General features: G+C 39.0%; 1 protein-coding gene and 1 non-coding gene across 2 annotated transcripts in view; one reads left to right on the top strand and one right to left on the bottom strand.

Moving 5' to 3' along the window:
• Nucleotides 1-3,820: 3,820 nt before the first annotated feature.
• Nucleotides 3,821-25,153, bottom strand: part of LOC119739623 (nicotinamide/nicotinic acid mononucleotide adenylyltransferase 3-like) — a 52,578-nt gene continuing 31,245 nt past the window's right edge. Inside the window, exons 5-10 of the mRNA XM_038214613.1 lie at nt 24,381-24,534; nt 13,510-13,575; nt 8,222-8,358; nt 7,114-7,215; nt 5,886-5,944; nt 3,821-4,890 (exon numbers count right to left, since the gene is read on the bottom strand). Coding sequence (XP_038070541.1) covers nt 4,776-4,890; nt 5,886-5,944; nt 7,114-7,215; nt 8,222-8,358; nt 13,510-13,575; nt 24,381-24,534 — 633 coding nt within the window. The 3' untranslated portion in view covers nt 3,821-4,775. The remainder of the gene's footprint in view (nt 4,891-5,885; nt 5,945-7,113; nt 7,216-8,221; nt 8,359-13,509; nt 13,576-24,380; nt 24,535-25,153) is intronic.
• Nucleotides 8,649-8,721, top strand: Trnat-ggu. The gene has a single exon. It is a non-coding gene; the product is annotated as a tRNA-Thr (tRNA).

Raw genomic sequence — 25,153 nt, forward strand, 5'->3', positions numbered from 1 at the left:
GTCCCCAGTGCTTATTTTATTTCCAACCGCGTTTCCAATAGTAAGTATTGGTGGGCGCGTACTGCTCGACACCCTGAGGACGAGGTTGGACTCCACCTATGATGAATCACAGTGATTTTCTATAACTATTTCATGTATTTTCAGATTTCGATATGCAACAGTCGTCGGTTGGCATTCACCCGGTGAAAGTGGGTGAACCGATTCTTTCAATGGGGGAGAGCGTAGGTTGAACCACATTCCACAGAACACAATGGCATAAAAATGTCAAACAAGTCGGATTTAAAAACTCGACCCAGTAAATTGAAATTACGGGTAAAAAATAAGACAAACGTTGCCACGTTTAAATATGCCTCAGCAGTACAGACATTTATTTGCTGTTTCATCATATATTGAACAATTTGTTATGGGTCGTTATTCTTTTATTTTTACTGAGAACTTAAGTTGAAAACTAACATTCAAATAATTATGTTTAACAAGTTGATAAAATACATATTAAAAAGTCTTTGAAGAGAGAATCACTATAAAACTATAACTAATAAACAATACCAAAATAATAAACAAAACATACAGCATGAATGCAAGTAAACTTTATTTAACTTTTTATTTTGTAATTAGTATCTTTTTTGAAAAGTATGTCGGAAAAATAGTCTATTTTGATCAGAAAACATAAAGACAGCATGATCTTATTAATAATGATTGTGAATTTTAAGCCAATACTGACCGATGCAAACAAATTTTAAAGTCTGGATTCATTATTTTAAAAACACAACTTGACAATCCAATGTATAAAAATAAAAGTTCTCACTTTGACACATCTGCAAAGACATATCTTGCACATATCCGACTAATAAATCAAAATAATCACATTTTTTTTTAATTTCAAAATAATGCGTGAACTTTCTCCCATAAAGATTATTATACAGATTCATAATTTCATATTTTCAGAAACGAACGGGTATATTTTTTGTTTTGCGTGTAAACAAGAGAAGAAAAAAAAGTTGGACAAAATGTTATCTGGCTATCTTATTTTTTATCAAGTTTATCCAGAAACCTTATTGATGTTCATTTTACCGGCCCTTTTGTATTTCCTGCCACAGAATTCACAAATTTTAATTTGAAACCTCATTGAAATTACTTATTTAGTTGCTCTACACCTGAAAGCACAAACATATAATCGTCCATGTGACGAAATATAAGTATAAAACCAACCAGTTATTTCTGTCAAAATCGGAAGGGGGAAATAGTATACAAATATTGAGTGGCTCAGAGTGGAATGAGAGGAATATTATTATCTTAAGGTAAAATCTGGACTTTTCTATATCACAAGGCGAAAAATGGAAAAGTCCAGATTTTACAGAGCGATAATATTCCTCCCATTTCACAATATAAAGCCACTCAATTTTTGTTTTATATCCTTGTCATTGGATTTACAATTAAAATGAACTTCTATTTCAATACAAAATTGGTTGGAAATGTATTTCTCTCTTCCAAACCACCCCTTCACGAAAAGTTTGAACACAACTCTGTAGCTACTGGCTCTTGGGAACCAGCATACATTTGCACACAAATACCGCGCCATGGAGCAAGGATGATCCTAACTGTTGAATAGTAAATCCCACTCACCATGGGCGAATGGGACTTTTTGAGCCCCGGTGTGAATGGGAGCAATAATGAATGTCACATGATGTGAGTTCCACCAATCAAATGACAAGAATATGTATGTCAGTTATATAATACCTGATCACTTACACTGTCTGAAGTTATTCACTGTAGTTTGGAATCAAACGCTGAGTTCCCCTTTCTCCTTAAAAAAAAAATTGCATATTACTTTTTGACCTCACATTCGGTATAAGTTCAGTAACCATACACTTTTTTCTTTCATACTTACATATGTCATTCAATATTTAAAATTCTCTATTTACCAGTTTTCATTATTTCAGCTAAATACATGTAGACATATATATACTGTGTATTCCTCTTCCAAACAAACAGTGCGCAAATTAAATACTAACAATCACGTAAACTGCAGCAATAATCTTCAAACAAAACTACACATCAGGGGTAGGGGGTTACAGTTAGGATATGGCCCCAACCTCGTCCCCAATGCTTACTTTATTTCCAACCACGTTTCCAATAGTAAACCCTGGATAGGAAACTTTCTACCTGTATCCTGATTGGATACCGCAATTGGTTAGTAATGGATTTTTATCGTGTACTTGGTGCTATTATTCACAACGTGCAGTACGTGTTTTTGCGATCATTCGTCCACGCCTTCTCAAAAATACTAATTTCCTTTCCAATTTGCTCATATTAATATGAAATATGATACTGCATGTTGTCTCGATAAGATCGTAACAGTTTGATTTCAAAAATCGTGTTTTTGTAACTCACGCCGTGCTCGCGCTGCTACGAATTGACTGTTTTTACCCCAGACACCGCATACAAAAACAAACGCTAATGTGTTACGCATATCCAGGCACCAGACTGTTCCTCATTTGCATATGTGTTCAAAAATCTTGCACATGCAAATGATCCAATACCAGGGTGAGAGAGCAGGTAGTGGTGGGCGCGCACTGCTCGACACCCTGGGGACGAGGTTGGATATGGCCCCTATCCCCTCCCAGTTTCTACCCATCATCAAATGAAACATTCCAAACAGTTCAAACAAACTATCAAATAACCCATTACATAGGTTGCTAATGAGATAAGTATACATTAAAAGTAAATACAAAGGGATCGCTGAATAAATGTATACTCCAAAAACAATTACTGATCTTTGAAGAACTAATATTTTTAGTTTAACAGACTATGAGTATGTCTTCTTCAGTAGGCCAACAAAGCTGAGAAAATTGATGGTTATGTATCTAATGTCATGACCGGACTATAATTCTACAAATTAAATAGGTGTGCAGAGTGCACACAAAAGCTTTAAGAAGATCGATTACTTGTGCAGTATTAATGAAACCGATATTATTAATGAAATTGGAATACTCCTGGCAGGCTTCTGTTTTGAAGACATTGGGGTCGTCAGACCCATGGTGATCAGTTTCGTTTCCGTCATAGCTTGAATCTCCAGATTAAGATTAATGATAAATGTATATGCTTGCTTTAAATCCCACTTTTTCCTCTATATAAGTCATTAAATCTTGCAAATGCATATTAAAATTGTGAGGGGAAAAAAGATCTATTTCTCAAATATAAATTTAAATACCTAGAAAGATACATTCTTCAAATACTGCAAAATACGCCAACAGAAAGACTGTTAAAAAAAAAATCATTCTTCAAACTTTTTAAAGTAATACACATGTACATTGCATTGGTTCGCCTCTGATTGACGTTCTAAGCACTGTTAACACTGATGTTCTTTGGTACAGAGATCCTATGGTATTGTAGTCACATCAAATGAAAGATGCACAATCCGAACTATTTGTCAAAAATCGTTATATCATTTATCCCAAAACATTTCAAAACTTGTACAACGTTTCTCCTCAATTAAAGTTCATCTCTCAACATCTTCCCCCCAAAAAGTTAAGAACTAAACATACAGGGTGGTGCAAAATAAAGGAAATCCACTTTTTTGACAGCAATTTTCACCTACTTAGTTAACTTATTTCAATTGTTTCTTCACATAGTAGTAAAGTATAGCCCTTTAACCATGCATGGTGAAAAAAAAACTCAATAAAAGTCACAAGAATTGTGAATATTAGGCAACATGCAATTTGAATACAAGTCACCAAAATCAGTCTTGTCCACATACTAGTCTAAGTAAATTGGACATTTCTGTAGTTCACAAAAATTAGAAATCTTGCCAACAAAATTGTTTTGACCTGGGAACTTTTGTTGAGGCTGTCCGATTATTCATGCCAGTGTTAAGATCATCTACCCAAGGAGCTGTAGGCTTAAGTTCATTGTTGCATTACATTACATAACAATCAAACGTCACGGTTGTTACTAAGTAGAACTAACAATCCTTGTTTGAAGTGTGCTAATATTTTGTCTTAAAATCAAGCTCCGATAGCCGAGCTCATTCAAGTGGATGGAAAGTATACCTCCGTGGACAAACATGTTTCGCACATGAAATGTTCAAACTACAATAGCTCAGAGACAAAACATGCAATTGCAATGATTTTTTTGTCACCTATGCCTAAAGGCCAGTACTTTAATAGGTACTTATCAAAATTTAAAATAATTTTTAAAAATAGGTGAAAATTGTTCTCAAAAGTGAATTTTCTTTATTTTGAACCACCCTGTATAATATACATTACACAGGAACAAAAGTTGGAAGAGCTTTGCCAGTTGCCTATTTAACAATTCAAAAAAAATCGTAGGGGAAAAACAGAAAATGTATCTTATGAATAGTTAATTACTTGGAATGGGGTAAGGCTTGTATACTAAGACAACAGTACAGCTACATGTACCGGTACAAGGGTAGGAAGTGAAAGTTTTCACAGGGGATAAACTACAGTATGGACACACATTTTTTTTTTATGGAGTACATTTTTGTTAACATTTTCAGTTTACAGCTCTGCAATAACTGCTGATGAATGCAATATTTTGTGCACACAAAATATTGTATTACATTGTATTACATTGTATTACATTGTAATAATTCCCTGATGTATCCATAACACCATACAGTGCTGCGGCTGTTTCTGGCGATTTTGGGAGTAACAGACATGGCAGTTTGGGACATTTTTTTTAGATCAAGTAACATTTGCATCTTGTTAACATTTTTCTTAAATACTTTTTTGTTTGTATAGCTGATTTCTTTTTGGTTAGTTCTTCTCCGTGGTGGTTTCCTCCATCTCGTATAGCTTGTTGTCTCCGATGTACTTGATGACTGGGTCAGGAACGATGTATTTGATGCTCTCCTTCCGCCGCAGAGCTCGCCTGCACCAGAGATAATCAAAACCATAAAATTTGTCTCGTCAAATTTACCGACACAATCAATAGAATAAATAGCACTCTGCACTAATGACGTCACTTTTGCTCTGCGCCGTACACGCACATACCCCGGATGTCAGACAAACTTTCGAACAATCACGCGCGCACATGCATGCACATCTGGCCGCATACATTCGCATAGAAACGGTGTTGCAAGGGTGCGCGTAATCTTCAAACGAGAAGTTTGTACAGCATGCTTGTCCGAGATCCAGGTACTTGCTTCTATTTTTAACATTAGTGCAGAGTGCTATTAAAGAAATGTTGTAAGGCCATATCACTAGTAACTGATTAGTGGAAATGCCTCCGGGGCAAGGCCAACGGCCTGCCGTATTTAGGAACCTCCCTTGAAAAGTGTACTTCATTTTAAACAAAAGCCAGGAAAAAGGTTATTCTTAAGATGGAATTTGTGTCGGGGTGATGTTAATCGATATAAGGTTTTGCCCTTCACCGATGTATGAATGCTGTATACTCAGTGTGTAACCTCCCGAGTGAAAAGTTTGATTAAAAAAACCACTCGGGTGGGACTCGAACCCAGGACCTCCTACTTTATAGTGCAGACGTCTTACCACTCGACCACCGAGCTTGCGGGATCGGTTGGCTGGTTCGAATCTGATGTATAGTAGCAGCGGGTACTGCAATTTAACTATTCATAAGAAGGAATTTGCGTCGGGGTGATGCTAATCAATATAAGGTTTTGCCCTTCACCGATGTATAAGCAGAAAATGATTCCTGCAATCTGACCCCAAAATATGAGACTTATTTTCTAGTACTCATTTACTCATTTCCACTCCATGCGATACTTTCGAGTAGCACAAAGAATCCCACAAGCCTTGGGCCAAGGGCCTGACACAACCTTACTTTGGCCCTCAATGTCTCACAGTCATTAGAAAGGGTCATTTACAAAGGGCAGGTCTCTTGAGTATGTCAGAGAAAAGTTTTACCTGATTTTAGTCGAGCTAATGTCATTGAAAATCCACTCTGTCACAATGTCGATGTTGCTCTGCAAAAATAACGAGACAAAGAGAAACAATCGGTTTGAGAACTTTGTGAAAGCAAGGTAAGGTGTAATTGTGAGATTGAAGTGATCACAAGTGGACCTTGTGCATGAATGAGGTTGCCGGAAGCAGATGGTCAAATGAGCTGTCCACTTGTGCCCCTGATTGCTTTATGACGGAAGGTCAAATTAAGAAATAAAACTCTAACCTTCACTTATCTTCGATCAATACCAGGCTAAAATAAAACGGAGATAAAATCAGTCGTCTGTGGCTGGATTTTTGTGGCACATGGAACTTTACACGCATGAAGACTGGTTTGCTCTTTGCTGGGTAAGCTCGCATTCATTTGGGAATTTCCATCCATTTTCCCATTCTTTTTGGAGTCACCATCGGTACCCTGTCGTTCTTTGTCATTATCACCACTTTAGCCATCTGGCTCAGGGACAGCGAGCTGCGAATCCCTGACATTTTTGCCCAATTTCAAACTCTTTGACCAGGTTTTCAATAGTTCTCCTGATCTGCTCAAAAGCAATTGCAATCTGGTCTGCGCATGCGCCGTCGTCTCCCATTGAATTCCGTTATCACGACTCCAGGGGGCGCCATTTTACTGCCCTAATAAGTTGTAGTCCCAGCGAAAGCTTGGCAAGACTACTGGATTGAGCTTTTAGATAAGAGCTTTATTTCAACATTTTAAGATGCCAGCTATCCAGCCTCCATAAAAGAGCAATTTAGGTGTGCGATCTTCTGTTCAACTGTTTGAAAAAAAACAAGCTCAAAATGATCTTGGAAGATGATCTTGGAAGCTGCGGGCCAATGAGTTTGTGTTCGTACATGTGTACCTTCTGCCCAGTCTGTATGAAATAGATGGCGCTCTTACATGTACATGTCTCTGGCATTGAAATAAAGAATTTCCCATTCGTTGAACGTCACAAGGCAAACTTGACCTCGATAATGCAAGTCTGTCTGCCCTCCCCTGAGGGCCATAAAACTGACACAGTGCCTCAAGCAAGAGCTGGCTAAGGTGAGTTATAGTGCGCAGGTGCGCATTCCAATGTTTGTTACTAACTAACTAACCTACGAACTAACGGAGAGATGTGAGTACTTGTAGAGCTGCTATCTGCAGCTAGCGAGTCTGGCTCAGATATATATCTCATCTACTCATGATTTTGCTTACTTGGTGCTTGAATAGTAGATCCGATTCATAGATAAACTTGTGTGGGTTGGAGTCTGACCGGCTGATGACCACCAGGCCGTATTTCTTCACTATATCCAGCATCTTTGGGAAAAGGACAAGGAAAAAAAAGTTTGTTAAGTTTAAAATGTCAATAAAAAGGAAGATGTTTGCATGTCAAATATGTATCAGTTATAACTTACTCTTAATCTGCTCAGATGATGCTTAGCGTCCGTCAGAAAAACTGTGTAAACCTTGTAAAACCAGTTTTGGAAAATGTTGGCGATTCATTCAAATTCATTCAAATTGTGTTACATACACCAAATTAAATAAAATGAAGTAAAGGATTGTAAATGTGGAATAAAACAAATTTTCAAAATTTTATATCTGTGGTTTAAAAAAAGTTGTGATAGTTTGGGAAGAGTTTTGCTTCATTTTAACAAATTGTGAAAAAAGGGCAACAATTATTTTGTCAAAAAAACAAATTTGGTGTTCCTGCATGGCATTACGCCTGAGGACAGACAACAAAAGGAGCACAAAGGGGCCATTGATCCTCGAAGGAAGGTGCCTATTGTCCTCGAACGCAGGTTTGTGTGCTTAGTCTATGGGAGAGTGTTATATTACAGGGACAAAGGAAAACACAAAGCCAATCCTCGGAAGCATAGCAAAAAACGACTGGGTGTGTGTGTGTGTGGGTTTTTTTTAAACCCAATGTAGAACTGTACAAGCATTACGTTCACTATGTGGACTTCCTAACAAACGAGGTCCACATAAACAAGGTAGCAGTGACATTGTGTGGACTTGCCCACGTCCACACAGTGTTTCCCCCTCTCTGGAAAACAGGTTTAGAGGCATTTTTTTGGTTAGGTTTTTCCGTGGCAAAATGAAGAGAAACACTAAAGGGAATCAGAGGGAAAAAAAGGGTTGAAAAAGTTTTCACAGTGTGAGTAAAATGAGTTTTTTTCACAGGTTTTTCTTAACTACACGAAAACAAAGGAATGTCCACACTACCGGTACGTATGCAACGTAAACATGTCTGTGCACACCCAGGCCTAATCTGATCAATTAGGATCCCCAATTCCTAATATCATCTGTCAAAACCCTATCTCACATCTTCTTCTTTCCAAAGTCCTGGTACAGCGAAGGACTCAAGTAGGTCCGCACCACACAGCAGTTTGACCTGGATGGGCTGTAGGTTCATGTTGTTGCTGCAGTTGCAGTTAGTGTAGCGCAGCTCCTCATACTCATCTACACCAACACACAACCAAAATATTTTCAGTCAACTTACAAAACATATATAACAATTGAAAAGTTGAACAAAGAAATTGACTGGAGAAATTGAACCTGCGGCCTCCGGATAACCGTTCCGGTGCTTGTAATAAAAAGCCATATCCTCTCCGAGTGATCCCCGTTTGCTATTTTCCAGGTCTGTATCGTGACTTTGGGCGTGATCCCCGGCTGTATGTCAAACTGGTTTATGGCTTCTGACTAGCGCCCCTTGAACAAAGTTTTGACTAATTGGGGAACTGCCAACATAGGGCTGGATGGCTCAGTTGGTAGAGCACCGGAACGGTTATCCGGAGGTCGCAGGTTCAAGCCCTGCTCCAGTCAATTTCTTTGTTCAACTTTTCAATTTAAAAAAATGTTGAGACAAACATCAGGATGTATTTACTTATTGAGCATTTCTATGAATCTCCAAAGATGCTCAATTGGACTCCGCGCACACCTTCCCTCTCAACTGTCGACTCACACCCGCGAAGATGCCGCGGGTTTGTCGACGTTCAGAATAAAATTAAGTTACTGAGCATACTTCATGCCATAAACAGGGTGTTTCTCTCACACTGGGGCTTTTGAAATGATCACAAAAAGCATCATTTACTGTTTGTATCCAAAAGAGATGAAAATATGCATTATTCACGAGCAGGGATGGTGCAATGTTTTTGTTAAATATGATTTGGAAATGTATCAAGTCACATTCACATTCAACTAAGAAATATTATGCTTTGCTCAGTCATATCTTACTTGTTTCTGCCTGTTCACAGACTTCACCATATGGTTATACACTATATGTTTGTACATTTTAGACACAACTAATACACATGCAGAGATTGTTTTTCAAATAATGAGGTTGACAAGAATGACCAATGCAACTGATAGCAAGAACACAGTCCACAAAATTTCCTGTGAAACAAAAAGGTTTGAAAGAAAAAAACAAACAAACAAACGTCATGTTTGAAGGAGGATGTAAGACTAAATACATATGGGTTACTCCATGAAGTTGGAATAATAGCTGATAATGCCGAAATTACTCTCTTTGTTATCAATTTGTAAAAAATTTAATCTTTCAAATCCTTCAAAGTAACATTTTCCTCAAAGGATATGATGTTACTTTTAAAAATAAAATCAAACTAGGACTGTATCTGCCCCCAAATAATTTTTATTGGGCAAAATGTGTGCAAAAACCACTAAAAATGTCAGTAAAAAGTGTGACATTTAAATTAACAGAAACATGTGTTTTTATTGTTGTTGTTTTGTTGCAAAAATGCCCACTGATCAATCCTCTTAAGTAATTTACTATTAGATTACAGTCATATTCACCCATATCTATGCATAAAATTGTACAAAAGCTGCTCGTGTTGATATTACATGCATGTGAAAATTCTGTTACCTATGCTACATTTGGTGTCCGCACTTTTTGTGTCCTGTAGCATAGGTACTAAGGCATGCTATCTCCATACAGTACACTGTATCTGAAAGATTTTGATTTTATTATGTTCAACTCACTCCAAGTTGAGTTTTTAAAAAGTTGAATTCTCCAAACTTGCTGCTGTTTATAAGATGCAAGAAGAAAAAGTATCATTTTTTGAAATGGTGTCCATGTAGCATCGGTATTTTCAAACTAAAGAAACCCCTCAAGCTGAAATACCTCCACACATACTGACACATCTTAACCTTTGGTAAAAATAGTAATTGGATGGATATTCAAAATAAAACATGCTTTGCAAAATTGTTCTTCAGCAATGAAGATTTATGTTTCAAAATGTAGCGTGGTGTCCAGATGTAGCATAGGTAGAAAATGTAGCATAGGTAAGAGAGTATTCCTTTAGTTGTGAAGCTATGATTGTAGACAAATTATTTTTTTAATGTTAGAACCAAGAGAGTGGTTAATTACAATAAATTAATAACAATCAGATACAGATGAACTCTATTTTACATAAGGGTTTGCTCCTCTAAAGTGAAAATTGATAAATAGGACACGGTGTCCATGTAGCATAGGTATTGTTCCACACTCTATAATTCATACATACATCCAAATTATGTATCCAAAATTCAGCTTCTGTATTCGGTTTGCATGTCCACTGCCATAAAACATGATTTAGCCATTTTTTGCTTAATTTTCAGTTAATTACTGGATAAATTGTGCTGTTTTCTACCTATGCTACAGGACAAGGTGTCCATGTAGCATAGCTAAAATTGACACATTGTCAGCCATATTTCTCAGCACGACGAGCAAAGGCATACATTTTGAACATCATTTTAGAAAGGTGGTTCACTGACTGTGTCATTTAAGTCAAACTTTTACTCATAAATGCTATTTTAGATCTCTTCTAGCTGATTTGGTTACTTTTTCCAAACAAGCACAATTTTGTCAAAATTACACAAAAAGCCTCAATTTACAATGGGTTGTATCAACTTTTTTTGAGCATCTGCTGAACCATTTGTTTTTTCCTTTAATTATACCCTAAAAGTTAATCTTAAACAACAAGAAATCTGACAAATAACCTAACCCATTAAAAAATGTTCAGAGCAATTGTTTAGATTTGGTGTCCATGTAGCATAGGTGTTTTGAATTTCCCATCATGAATGTAAAGATCAACCACAAATTCAGTTTTATGTTTTGGGGAAAAAGCATACTATTTCCTAAAAATATAGTAGTTGAGCTATCAAAAACAATATTCAGATCAACATTTGGGAACTTTGACCCAATGTCACACTTTTTGCCCGAACTTCATGGAGTTACCCATATACTTTAACAACATTCAGGCAGCATACACATTAGCACATTTGTTTATGGTGTACATGTAAATCGAGGATTTCCTTTTGTTCTTCTTCCCTTTCCTTTGTTTGCACTCTAACTTTTTTGCAACAGCTCTCATTGGTTTGTACGAGTTTTCTAATCGAGGTCGTCCTCGATTTGGTTCCTGTCCTCAATTCATTGATGATGTTGCATGTGTGTGTCCTCAATTTACACCATTCACACGCACACAATACACAGATTGGCTAAAGGAACAGTGCATTCAATTTGGGCAATTCACAATGCAGTACGCCACCAAGAGTTTGCCACGGAGATTTCATTTTTCCCAGTGCGCTGTGGGAGATGGTAGACAAATTCGCAGAAATTGTTAGTTATTTTCGGTCAGTAGTTTCGTAAGCGTATGATTCGTGTATGTTTGCTCTTTTCTTTTCTTTTTTATTAATGGTGTTTTTTGTAAGGCGGCAGAACGCTTTGACCCTATTAGCTCAAGTTGTCTACTAACACTCATTCAAATGGGCCATGTTTTGTCGACCGTAGACTTGAAAAAGGGACTCTCCATGGTAAACTCTTGGTGGCGCACTGCATTGTAAATCGCCCGAATTCAACAACATTTCTCCATATTCTTTATTTTTAATATCTAAATATGTAAAGTGTGGATCTCATTCAGCCTTGACATTAATTTTCAATGTGAGTTACTTTGTGGGAAGGACAGAATAAGGTTTCTTGAGCTCTCCGATATTTCTTTTTTCCTACTCCCTAAAAGGCAGCTGGAAATGTAGAGCAGCAACTGACCCTCTGTGCTAATTTCCCCGTCTTTTATTCGTCTTGTAATGAACACTCAATGGTACACATCTAATCAACCTTCCCAGCCCAAGCCTGTTTCTTGAGAGCAAGCCACGGGTACTATTACAGATATATTCTGCATATAGGCTTGGTAAGTATGATCGATTTCTAACGTCGGCTCCGGAGTTCTTGGTGCCACATCAGCTATGGCATGTATAGAGTGAACATGGTTCACAATTATAAACTGTCTTTAGCTGGACAAGTACAGCTGCTCCACATAGCACCGAATATCCAGAATACAAGGATGTGTCTTGCAATTTGTTGTAATATTTTTGTAAATTTTGTGTACTTTCTAGAATTCTTTTTCTTTTGGAGTTCAGGGCACAGAGCACAGGAGAGCCCATATTTCACACAGATAGGTAAAAACAATTGAATTTGATTACTGATTATTGAGTTCAAAACTCATGAGGCATTTTTGTGACAGGAACTATTATTAATCTCTCATATGCATGTACCACATCGTGCAGGCGATGGCGCATATTGTTGTTCTTGGAACATCAAGATTTGAGGAAAGTGATGATTTCTACTATCCGATTCAATCCTTTAAAATCATCGGGAAAAGGTGTTGAATTTAGGAGCATTTGGGAGATTAGGGCTCCAAAATGCTTTTAAGGAACCAATGGATGCTTTAACCCTAACTCCCACATGTCTTTTACTAAGTGCTGGACCGAGTCCGCCAAAACCCATCACCGACCCTGCTTCACATAATGCTTTAGGATCAAATCCGCTGATTTCCACGACAAAACCACCTCTACTATAGGTGGATTTTGATGGATTTGGTACTCACGGCTTACCTACCAAATTCCCCAAAATGGGGAACTTTGATTTTGAAAGAGTTGGGATGGTTTAGGTTAAAAATAAAAACAAAAAAAATACTGTGGAAAAACAGAGGGGTCAGACAAATAAATATGCATTCATATTGAACTTCATGCAGATAAAAGTACACTGGTTACTACTAAAGTCACGTTTGCAAGCTGCAACAACCACATTAATCACACTGTGATAACAAGAAGTACCTGTGGTAAAATCTACCACCAAAAAACATGTAAAACAATTAAACTAGTCATAAATGCAGACTGATCAAGTTGGGCTAGATTGAGTACAAAAAAATGGATAACTGGGACAGAAAGTGTACAAAAGGAATGGCGTATCTAAAAAAGAATATATCTGGCATGAAATTAACAACTTTTCAAAACACAAGTAATTAATGTGAACAGATGAAATAAAAACAATCATCTAGGACAGACGTTCAATGAATGAGCTAAGATTACTACCACTGTAATCACACAGCATAATATTTATTATATCTATTTGCATTTCACATACATGTACAACATTTATTTTGCTTTGCTATTCCAGTCACAGACTTTTTATAAATCAAATAATTTTTAAATCAATTAATCTGGTAATGCAATGTCACAATTAATAAAATAATTTCAGCAAAAAGCAAAAATCTATCCTGACAAGGACAACATTTAAGCATTCACAACATGCTACGACCAGCTACAACATGCCCGTACCATTGTTACTAAGAGTGCCTCCAAAGCAGGACAGTGACGACACAGTTCGCAGAGTCACAAAGAAGTCTTTTTGAAAATGTAAGAAAACAATAATGTAATGTTAATGAAAAAAAATGTTATTCAATATTTCAAAAGCAGATACAAAAACCTCCAACTCTTTCAACGGGACTTTTGTCGGCAACTACAAAAAATGATGTGATGCTGATTCGTTAAAACTGAGATGTACTTGAACATACCTAAATTGTAACCAAAAATATTTACATATTGTGCGATTCATAACATCAAAAATGCATTTGAAATTTATCCAACTAGACCCTGCAACAAAATGAAATATTAGGTTCTACAACAATGACAGCATGTGTTTGAAGCAACGCTTCCGAAAATACAAATGTGTGACTGGAATCAAGTCAAGCACACACCAACGTCTCGTTGTTTGAGGACCAAAACAATTTGCAGCCCGAAATTCACGCAAACTGAAAACTTCTCAGGTGTAGTTGTGTGCACTTTGGTACTTTTTAATGATCTTTCGAACTACATGTATCACCAAATTCGCAATACCCTTCCCACTTTAAACCCCCCTGCTGTTTAAAAGGTCACAACCATGTCAAAGTTTCCTTCCACTTCCCCTGGTATACTTTTAACACACCAATGGTCACTTGACCAATTTGGACCTAAGTAACAGCATGGCTCAGAATGCATGTTTGCATTGGAGGGTTAATAAATGTCTTGAATTTCTTTAACGCCTTTCTAGTTTCTATGCCGCCTAGGCTCAGTTGAGAAAATACTGAAATGCCCGCAGCGCTCCAAGACATTCACCAGGAAGCATGTCATGGAGAAGCATTTCAGGGGAGCTCATCGAGGGTCTCTGGACATACTAGCTGGGTACTTGAAAACCTGAAAAAAGAACCCGAAGAGCTTGATCCTATGGATCCAGTAACTGTCAATCCCAAACGTAAGAGGCAAGCTGTCCATGGAACTGACCGTGGAAGAAATGCTGCACCCGAAAATCCAAATGCTTTCGATCCACACTCCCCTGCACTGCACTAACTGTCCAGTAACTGTCAATCCCAAACGTAAGAGGGTATCGTTTGTAAGAGGGTATCGTTTGCAGACAGTGTCCAACACCAACCATCTGAGTCTGACCAAGAGGGTTAATTCATCCATCGTGACGTCAGATGCGCTACCTGAGTTGTCAAGAGGTGGGAACTTCTGGGAGTGGGACTTGTGAGACTGAGGTTGTTGGGCAGCGCATCATTGAGTGTACCATCAAGGAACACCTTGATGAAGATGGTAATGTGGCTACACAGGCTTCCTTGTGGACTAGCACGTCAGTATTCATCAGTATGGAATTTCAACTCGACAAAGTGTATAGAATGTTAAGGCCAAAAAAAAATAGATAGTTCTGCTTCCGATTACATGGCATTTGAAAATAGGGTAGGTAGGTAGGGATTTTTTTTTTTTATTTTTGCAAATTGTTTGTGTGTATAATCATTAAGAGGCTTCTGCGTGTAGTCAAGGGTAAAAGGTAGAAATTGATGGTTTTTGGGTGTTATTTTCTCATTTTTCCAATAAAAAAAATAGGGTAGGGGCTGTCAGAATAGAGTAGGTAGGGAAACCGGAAGCAAATTTTTTTTTTCTCCTAATCTTAAAGGTTATTACATTGTACTATATGTGGCATGTCATAAAAAAAATGAGCATTATATTTTTCAGAACCAAGATTTTTTACTTCAGGACTCTGCTGGGCAAAAGCTTCTAAAATGGTATGTTACACAGATTTGGACAGGTATTTGGAGGCCTGAGGGTGACGAACGGAAGCACACCTTGAGGCTTTGGCTTATTTTGGTGGGGGGAATTGTAGTGGTCATGAGACAGGCAACGTATGAAATAGGTTAAAGAATACGGTTATTGTTTGACCAAACTTAAATGTGGGGAAAGGTAGAGGAGGATTAATTTGAAAAGACTACCTTCGACTTTTGGATTGGTCCCACTGTTCCACAAATGGCAGTTTGTGACTTTCGTGCTGATAGGTCGCTCATGGACTTCAGTAAGTCTGTATAAAAGCCCTTACTTGAAAACAAGTTTTTGTAGTGTGCCCAAACTTTGGTTTCTTCACCTCAATAGTCTAATACTATTAAGGCATGCAACTGGGAAATCACAAAAAAAGAGGAAATTCACATTTTTCCCAGACTTTGTACAGTGTTTTTCTATTTTCAATGGCACACATGGGAAGTAAAAAAAGAGGAAATCAGCTGATCCGAGGAAAAGTTGCATGCCTGACTATTATACCCTTATATGCATCAATACTGCAGCACACATTGTATATTTAATGAGATGCCAAGCATCATTGCCACTTGCATTAGTCACAATATTTTAATAATGAAGTGATTCTGATCGCCCATTTACGATCGCGTTTCCCTCCGTGATTAAGAAAATGCTTTTAGCCAAGGTAAAGTGATTGCAATATAATTTCCGCTCCTCCACAAGATAGCCTAATTGTTGCTTTCAGGAGAAGGTCATTCCATCAGGGGTCCATCAAGTCCAATCACGGAAATTATGGAACCAAAAACATAATTAAAGAGGCACTTAAGACTTCTTAGAAGCACATGATGTTCACTACAGGGTGAGTAAAAAAAAAAACGAAACCCAAATGTCGGGACCATTGTTTTAGTGAAGTTCTGCATGTAGCACTTTCAAAAACTAGGATATGAAAGCCGAATTCATAAGCTTTCTTTTTAGTACACGAATCATTCAAATCACTCAAGTACTCTTCAAGTTATGGAGTTTTAAACACAACAACCGTTTTAAAGTTCTGTCCACGGATCACAAAAAAGGTGTGCCTTCCTTCAGCAAAACGAAAACAATTCACACACATTCGTTTTTGCTGAAAGAACACTGCCTGCCATCATCCCTGTGTGGAACAATCTGCCAGAAGAAATAGTCGGCCATCCTCACCACAGTGGAAACAAGGAAGTTCTGTCAGAAAGCTCACCGCCACCTGACCCATCAGACTATGTAATTTACTTTGTAATTTATCTATTGAAGTTATACTATACATGTCCCTGTAGCACTACTTTAAGTATTTGGTATTATGTTAATTTTGCACTTTCTTTTTTCTCATTGTTGTATTTTCTGTGTCATGCTATTTATTACTCCTGTTCATGTGCGTAGGATGTGGCTCTGTGTGTCCAAAGTGGACATCGCTAATTTTGTGATGTTTATCCATTAAAAAAAAAAAAAAAAAAAAAGGGTCATAATGTGCGTAAATAGTTTATTCAGTAAAATAAGGGTTGCAGCAGTACCTTTGACCTGATAGGTTGTTGATGCCAATTTGCAGTATATTATTCGGTTTAAGATATTCAAATTGTTACCACTTTATTGCCAAAATGTTAACAGTTGACACTTGTTACTTAGCTAACTCTCGCATCTAACAAAGACAAATGAAGCATGTGAGTGTCGCTGCACCACACCTGTGTCCCATAATCCGACAGTTTCTGGTCGACAGGCCTGCTCCGGTTGTGATCAAGACACCATGGGGGTCAGTATCTCATTAGAATTAATCAAATCCTGTGAGGAACAACTCCTCTCACGGTGGGCCTCAGGTGGACGGGTAAATGGATGAATAAATAATTAATTTACCTGTGCCATAATTATGTCTGGTGCACAAGCTATGTGTATAGGAATTCCATATGAATCGTGTATGGTAAAAAGTGCAGAAAGATAAGCACTGACATGTGATGCGATCAAGCTAAATGAGTCGTTTCTCGGCCCCGGTCAAAATTTGGTTTATTACAGATTTGAAAAGAGCAAAATCTCAACATTACTGCTGTGAAAAATGCATCCTGATACCATCTTTAGTTAAAAAATTATGGAAGTCGGAACACCAAGAAATGTGATGAAGTGATGTGATGAAGTGGCCCTATTTTAGCCTGTATCTCCAAATGAAAATTCCCGACAAGCAACTCATGTAGCTTGATCACATCACATATTTCTTTAAAGTGCTTGAAAGTCTTGATTTCTTACGATCATTTATAGCAGATAAAAAATATTATTATTATTATGTTATTTCAGGTTATGAAAAGAAGGCTTCCTCAAAAGTGCCCTAGGCACTGTAGCTTGCAAATCTGAAGAAACCTGTAGTGAGACAGAAATGAGAAGAAATTACCGGGAAAAAAAGTGTTGCAACCTGACGCCACTTCAGCGGTTGTGTACAAAGTCTATGGAGAGTCAAGAAATGTTTGAAGTATTTCCTAACAAAATTGGAAATGTTTCTCAGTCCCAGATTCATGTTTTATCATCATTTTTGCAATGACTGACCTCCATTAAGATGATATGTATGAAGAAAAAAGTGGCGTCAGGTTGCAACATTTTCCCCAGAAGGATATTCTGGGGTAAACCCACGGTGTGAGGTAAATGTAGGGACTGAAAACCCAATCCACATCTGGACCAGGGCAGGAATCGAACTCGGGCTATGGAGGTGCAAGGCGAGGAAAGTGACCATGTACTGTGCCAACCTGACTCCCATGTGTCCATTACAACTGGATCATTCTTGAATACAGGACACCCAGCATGAGCGTACTGCAAGAGTTCACGTATTTTTTAATTCAGTAGCATGTGGACACCTAAACCAATGCGTGTGAAAACCCTGTGCGCACTTAACGCTACTGTTGTAGCCCAGTCCGTCACAAGGTCAACACAGGTCATCACAAGAACATGTACCATGGGATCAACAACAACAAAGGAATGCTCTTATCGTACATGTTGACCATTTGAATCGCTGGTTTCTCAACTTGAGACTGACGGACTTGTGATAATGTACTTGTGAAGACTTGTGAGGACATCTGACGGACTCGACTACAAAACTGCTCAATGGGTCCTTCACTGGCCAATCAGCAGCATCTACAGTTTCTTCACAGACTCTAGTAATCTAGCCGGCCTTGCTTGCCAAACCGTGAAGATCTTCCCACTTGTTTAGTAATCAACAGCTTGTCTTCGTATCAACGGCCTCTCATCCCATTGGGTGTAATCAAGCCTGCCGTCAGCCTGTCTGCGCTGGGTGTCTTAAGATGCTCGGTCTCACATGCACTTTCCATAATGTGGATCACTGTGTGGTATTCCTCATCTCATTAAAGGCATATAGGATAATTTGCATTTATCCCAAAAGTAACGTACCAAATTATTATCAAAAAGCTTACTTGGATTAAAGATCGTTCTGGTACTAAACACCCCGTTTGAAAATTATTCCATCTGGCTTGCCGTCGTGTAAAAGAAATCAAGAAATGTAGATGATTTCCAATGATCAGTCAGTTGACAAATTGTTGGAAATAGAGAGTGCTATGGACAAAATCGTGTTTCGTGATCAAAAGGTTCTGCATGTTTTTTTTCACTGGTTTCTCAAAAAGTATACCCACTGAGCTGAAATTTCAACAGCAGGATAGGTTTTGAATATTCTTCTTTGGATTTTGAGTGGTGTTATTATTGGAAATGAACAAAATGCATGAAAAGCAAATGATCCTACATTGTGTGCCTTTAAATGTTAGTAGTTGCTGTGAATCTTAGTGAGTTAAAGATCTTTTAACAGCAATGCCAACTTGCGTGCATAAATTAAATTGGGATTACAGGAGAAGTCAATGTTTGTGGCAAAATAATATTTTTGACATCAAATCTAGAAAGTCAAATTTGTGTTGCACTCAAAGGCCAGACACTGCACCAGCAAACTAATATCAGTCTTGAAACCTGGGTGTTACTTATTAATTTGGAGGAAGATTCACCACAACATTTGAAGGAAGAAGACGTTTGCACAGATACATGTTTTTCAGTTTTCAGAGTCTCCCATGATGGATTGAGAGATAGAGAATGATTTATAACATTTAATGACAATGACCAACAATATCGCACTTCCATTTTTGATAGATGGGGACAAGTGGGTTTATGATTTTCCTTGACTGCAAAATACTCCACGTCGACGTCACTTCACGAGAAACCGTCCCGGCCAAATAGGTCTTGTGCGCCCACTTCTAATCAGATTAATAGAATGCCTACCGGGGAACTACTGGTCTATAAAAGATGGGATGTACATGTCGGCACACTGGGGAATTATTAATGATGGTGGGCGCTGGGGATCAAAATGTCATCCCTCACCGCAGGGCAACGCTGCCTGGTCAACAACCATTCACTGCTTTTTCCGCTTGGGCATTTCTCTCGCTCTCTGTGTCGCTCGCCCGGTTTTATGCCTCGCAGCATTCTGACAAGTTCACACAATCCGTAGACCAGAGAATGTATGATCGTCACAGGCACAGAGCTTTTAAAGTGTACATGTCACGTAGGTCTTACGGGTAAAATCAAAGGTGCAAGTGGACACTATTCACGATCCCAATTCTGAACAGAATTTTTTAGAGACCCTTTGACTTGTAGGAATCAATTGGAGAGTTGCACATATGAAAAGCCAGAACGGTAAAAACGAACACATGTATGGTACATGTGTTATGTGTATTAGGAGCAAAAAACTTGGGTAACGGGGAAGTCACCAAGGGAAAGCTGTTTTGCTGTTTTTGTTTTCTTAAATACTGTAAGTACCATGTAAGAAGACCGAATACAAAGAAAACTCACATTCATTCACTGTTTAAGCACACAACACATTACAACACTGCACATGTGCAGCCGTCCTCTTTTGACTTAAAGCACGTTTGGTCGGCAAACAAAAATATTTTCAATCATTGCAATCAGTTGAAAGCTTTTTACATTTCAATAGTAATACTTGCAACATGGTCTCTGCTAAAAAAAAAGCTTTTAATGCCTTTCCCTTCTGCTGCAACTTGTTTGCACAGAATCACCAATGAGGCACGAATGTAAATGTACCAATGTTCAAAACAGCTGCTGAAGCGTTTTCCTCAAAAATAATCATCAAGATTTCACAATTTTCGCCTCGAGATAAATATTTCACCGTGTGTATGAAAAAGATGGGGGTATTTAAAAATTGAAAAGGTCTTCTCCACCTTGCTTTACTTTTGATTAACCCTAACTCCCTAGCATAATTTTCTAGGAACCATAACCATCCTGGCAAATTCCAACACCCACATATGGGAAATACATACACACACACTGTTGGACTTAGTTTCTGGAGGTATGCCAAACCCAATGTAAACGACCATCAGTTTAGGGGTACTGTACCCTACCTATCCCAACAGATTTCAACAAAACCTGCTGTTGGGCTTTGATGGGTTGAGTTCGGTTAGGGTTAAGATCTAACATATATGTGCCCACTGTATTTCCATGGTCTTCTTGAATACATGAAAAATTTCACATTTTTGATTTGGTTATTACTGTAATATGTGTAAACACACAGTTTAAATTCAGATCTGGAATATTTCTTTAAATAAATGTCGCATTGTCTTTTAGCCACTGGATACATTTGAGTTCTGAGTTTTACACAAACTGAACATCCTGTTCCTTTAACCGCTTCGAGCTGACGGAACTTCCCGGCCAATTCAGAATGAAATAAAACAACCGCGCTCCGTGGACTAGCTTGAGCGACAACACAAACACTTGGGACGTTTCTCTGGGGCTGCTGCATTAACAGCAGAAGGCACTTTGGGGTACGGGACAAGAAGGTGGAAATGCTGGTCTGCTCTTGACGAGTTCCGGGTGGTTCATGCATGTGATTCGAGAATGTCAAACGGGTGAAGCAAAGAATCACGACCGTTGAGGAAAGTTATTTAAAGACTTTGAAAAAGCATGGACACGTGTGTAAATGTACCGGTACCAAATGTCAATGAACATTTACATGTACCGTACATGTTGTATGTTTGCCTGCTCCTTATAAGTTATAGTAAGCAACGGCCGTACCGGCTGAATAGAATTCACCCCATGCACATGAACTATATGGGCAAGTACATGTACATTTATGTTAACCCTCCTAAGCCAACGTACATTCTGTGCCAAGTTGTCCTTTTAATCAAAATCAATCAAGTGACTGTTTTCAACAGTTTTAAAGAGCTCCCAGCCTACATAAAGCAGGATTGACTGGCTGTGACTGTTTATGTACCGGTAACTTGATACAGCTATGCTTTGACTCTAAGTGATTGATAAGCCAGCTGTGCCTAATTCTTGCCTGCTTTTGTCTGTTGACTGAATGTGACTAGTCACAGTGCTTGCTTGAAATGTGATCTGATTTTTGGTGACTAGCCTACAGTGTAAAAGGCATGACAGGGGAAGAGGATTGATTTCTGACTGTCTGTGACAGTTAAGATAGCAGGAGGGTTCATTTTATATACCGGTATATGCTGCTTGGAATGTGTGTGTGCCATGATTTTAAATCTGATGTTAAGCATCGTCAGTAGTGTCGTTAAATTTCCATCCTTTAAAAATAGCCTGCCTGCAAACAGTTCTTTCAAGTCACGAACAAATCTCAAGTTTCGTCTCAAGTGTATCAGAAGTCTGAGTCGCTTCGCAAGTCACAAAAATACTGCCACTCTAAAGCGTCTCGCGTCCCAGTCACTGACGTCATTGCCCAACTCTGGTTTTCAACAGAAATCTGTCAGAGGTGCATGTACTCTTCGAAAAGATTTATCACGGTATTAAACTTGAGCAAGCGTGCTTGACGCTGACCGCACACATGTACCCATGGTATCCATTGAGTAGCTACCGAGAAAGTAAAATCTACACCTCTTGTGGTGCTACAAAGAATGCCTCCAGGGAAACAAAAATTGGCTGGCTAAAAAAATCATACAATTTACTGTACATGTACACAGACCGGAGTCTGAGTACAAGATGGTGAGTGATGTTTAAAAAGAAAAAGAAACCCGCTGGTAACTTAACACCATTCCAATCAGCCCCACAGGATTTGTAATGGCACTTCAATCTGGTATAACAACACGCCATTGGTAATCTGGAAGCCATGTTTTGCCCACACAGGGATTTGGTGGCAATTGGTCATCTCCGGAAAGGCCTTAACCTGACAATCTGTACAATGACATGTTTTGAAACTTGTATACTGTGTGTCGCATGATTATTCTGAAGGAAGCTTGACACTTGCCCTTCAAATGAACAGAAAATGGCAAGAACCAGGGCCCAATCTCATAACGCTGCTAAGCACACAATTTTCTGCAGAAACAGAGCCTCTGTGTATTTCATGGAGACCGTAGCGGTAAGCACAGCAAAAGGCACGCTTACCTCAGAGGACAAATTTGCTTAACTGAGGCTCCCGCTCAGGTAGTACGCTTGCACTTCTGGCTTCTTAGACCAATAGGGTTAGCAAACTGTGATTGAAGAACGTGTGCCGCATGCCCGTGGATGTGGGTCCACCTCAAAAAAAGGCCTCTACTTTTATTCACCGAATAAGTTTATGCCAACATTTTTTGTACTCTGTTAGTTGCAATGCTGCAGCTGAGTTCATCACTAGTCATTCTGATGCAAGTTTAATCCTTCAAGGAAGTATATCACAAGTGAATTCACAAGGCTGGTCACAAGTAACAGGGGATGAACACTAACGATGGAATTCATTTGTAAACATTCCATTTGAATAGCTTGTGACTTGGACCGACTTGAGAGTGTATGACTTGTGACTATCACTAGTCAATTCCTAAATCAGTTCACAAGACTGGTCACAAGTAAGGCCTGCATGTGCTAGACGCCGTGCTGCTGCTGTACCAAACTTAATTGAAGTGAGTGTGGCAATAGCTCGTCTACAGCACGGCAGTTGCTCTTAACGCAGAACCTAATTGTCAAACCTTAATGCATCTGGAGTAACGGGCCAGGTTTAATGCAAGACAAGCAGTTCAATGAACTTCCAGCGCGATCAAACTATTCGCACCAATTTCGATCCCTGTGATGCGGACGCAAGAGAGGTTTAATGTCAGACGAGCAGTTCACTGAACTTTCAGCGCGATCAAACTATTCGCACCAATTTCGATCCCTGTGATGCTGACGCGAGAGAGGGTATTGTGAGCATGCTCTTTCCTAAAACGTTTGCCCCAACTTTGAATTGAATTGAGTTCAGCAGGGCAATGGAATGGCGTTGAGAACAGTGCTGCGACACTGCCGTGCCACTGCTGCTTGGAACAACGATAGCGCATCAGCCTTGATGCCCAAAGGGCATTGCCACGCCGAACTCAATTTGCCGAGCCAAATGGTTCTAAACGCCGTGCTTTCGCCATGCTGAATTTAAACAAGTCATATTAATTGAGTTTGGCACGGCAGTAGCACGGCGTCTCGAACATGCCTACCAGGGGATGAACAATAACAAAGGAATGCCCTTGTACACAGTTCCTTTGAATAGCTTGTGACTTGACTTGAGATTGGACAACTTGTGTGACTTAACTGTGATGGGCTTGTGAGGACTTGTAATGGACTGTGATGGGCTTGTGATGGACTTGTAATGGACTGTGATGGGCTTGTGAGGACTTGTAATGGACTGTGATGGGCTTGTGAGGACTTGTAATGGACTGTGATGGGCTTGTGAGGACTTGTAATGGACTGTGATGGGCTTGTGAGGACTTGTGATGGACTGTGATGGGCTTGTGAGGACTTGTGATGGACTGTGATGGGCTTGTGAGGACTTGAGATGGACTGTGATGGGCTTGTGAGGACTTGAGATGGACTGTGATGGGCTTGTGAGGACTTGAGATGGACTGTGATGGGCTTGTGAGGACTTGAGATGGACTGTGATGGGCTTGTGAGGACTTGTAATGGACTGTGATGGGCTTGTGAGGACTTGTGATGGACTGTGATGGGCTTGTGAGGACTTGTGATGGACTGTGATGGGCTTGTGAGGACTTGAGATGGACTGTGATGGGCTTGTGAGGACTTGAGATGGACTGTGATGGACTTGACGATGACCCTAGTCAGTAGCGCTTCTTTGTGCATCAATAACTTACCGCCGTTGACGTCCTGGTTTTTGTTGTTGTTCCGCCTCCTCTTTCGGGTCGTCCGTACTGGGACGGAGGTGTACCTAGAAACGGGAGGTTGGAGGGTGTCTTCCGCCTCTTTGGATGTCTCCAAGTTGACTGTATCAAGGTGGTGTCTCAATGACTGTATGAGATGGGGACAAAAGAGAGACAATGAGATTCCAGAAGCTGAAATTTGACACAACACTGATTGGGCAAAGTGCCCAATTCCTTCACTAAACCTTGGACAATTACTAAATTCGACTGAGCACATTTGTTGTTCAGGCAAATTTGGAAACTTGGTCCGAAAATGTTTCACGTTCACCCATACTTTGATTCCACGCTCTCAGATTCAAGACAAAGGAGGAAGATTGATGTCACCTCACTGGGTGCATGTGCTTGCCCAAAGTAGAAGAACTTTCATTTTCAAATTCAAAAAGTGAGGCAGTTTGGGGTTTCTTCTGGGAACAAATGGTCTAAACAAATCTTAATATCATCCTTTTGGAGGTGGAGGGTGGGTTCTATTTTAGGATTTCTGAACATATATTTTGATAAATCTGCATGACCTTATCATACTGTACATGCACAAAGCCAAGGATTTCAAGGACACAAAATAAGAGAAATTTCAGGATTTGAAGAGGAAACCATGTTTTCTCAAGTCAAGTTGACGCATACACAAAAGTCACCCGCTTACATATTATGACAGTCTTTTATGAACTGCTGAACCACTTTTATGGCCACTTCTGAATTTCGTAAATATTTTG

Source organism: Patiria miniata, unplaced genomic scaffold, assembly GCF_015706575.1.
Source record: "Patiria miniata isolate m_02_andy unplaced genomic scaffold, ASM1570657v1 HiC_scaffold_4, whole genome shotgun sequence".
Lineage (NCBI taxonomy): Eukaryota > Metazoa > Echinodermata > Asteroidea > Valvatida > Asterinidae > Patiria > Patiria miniata.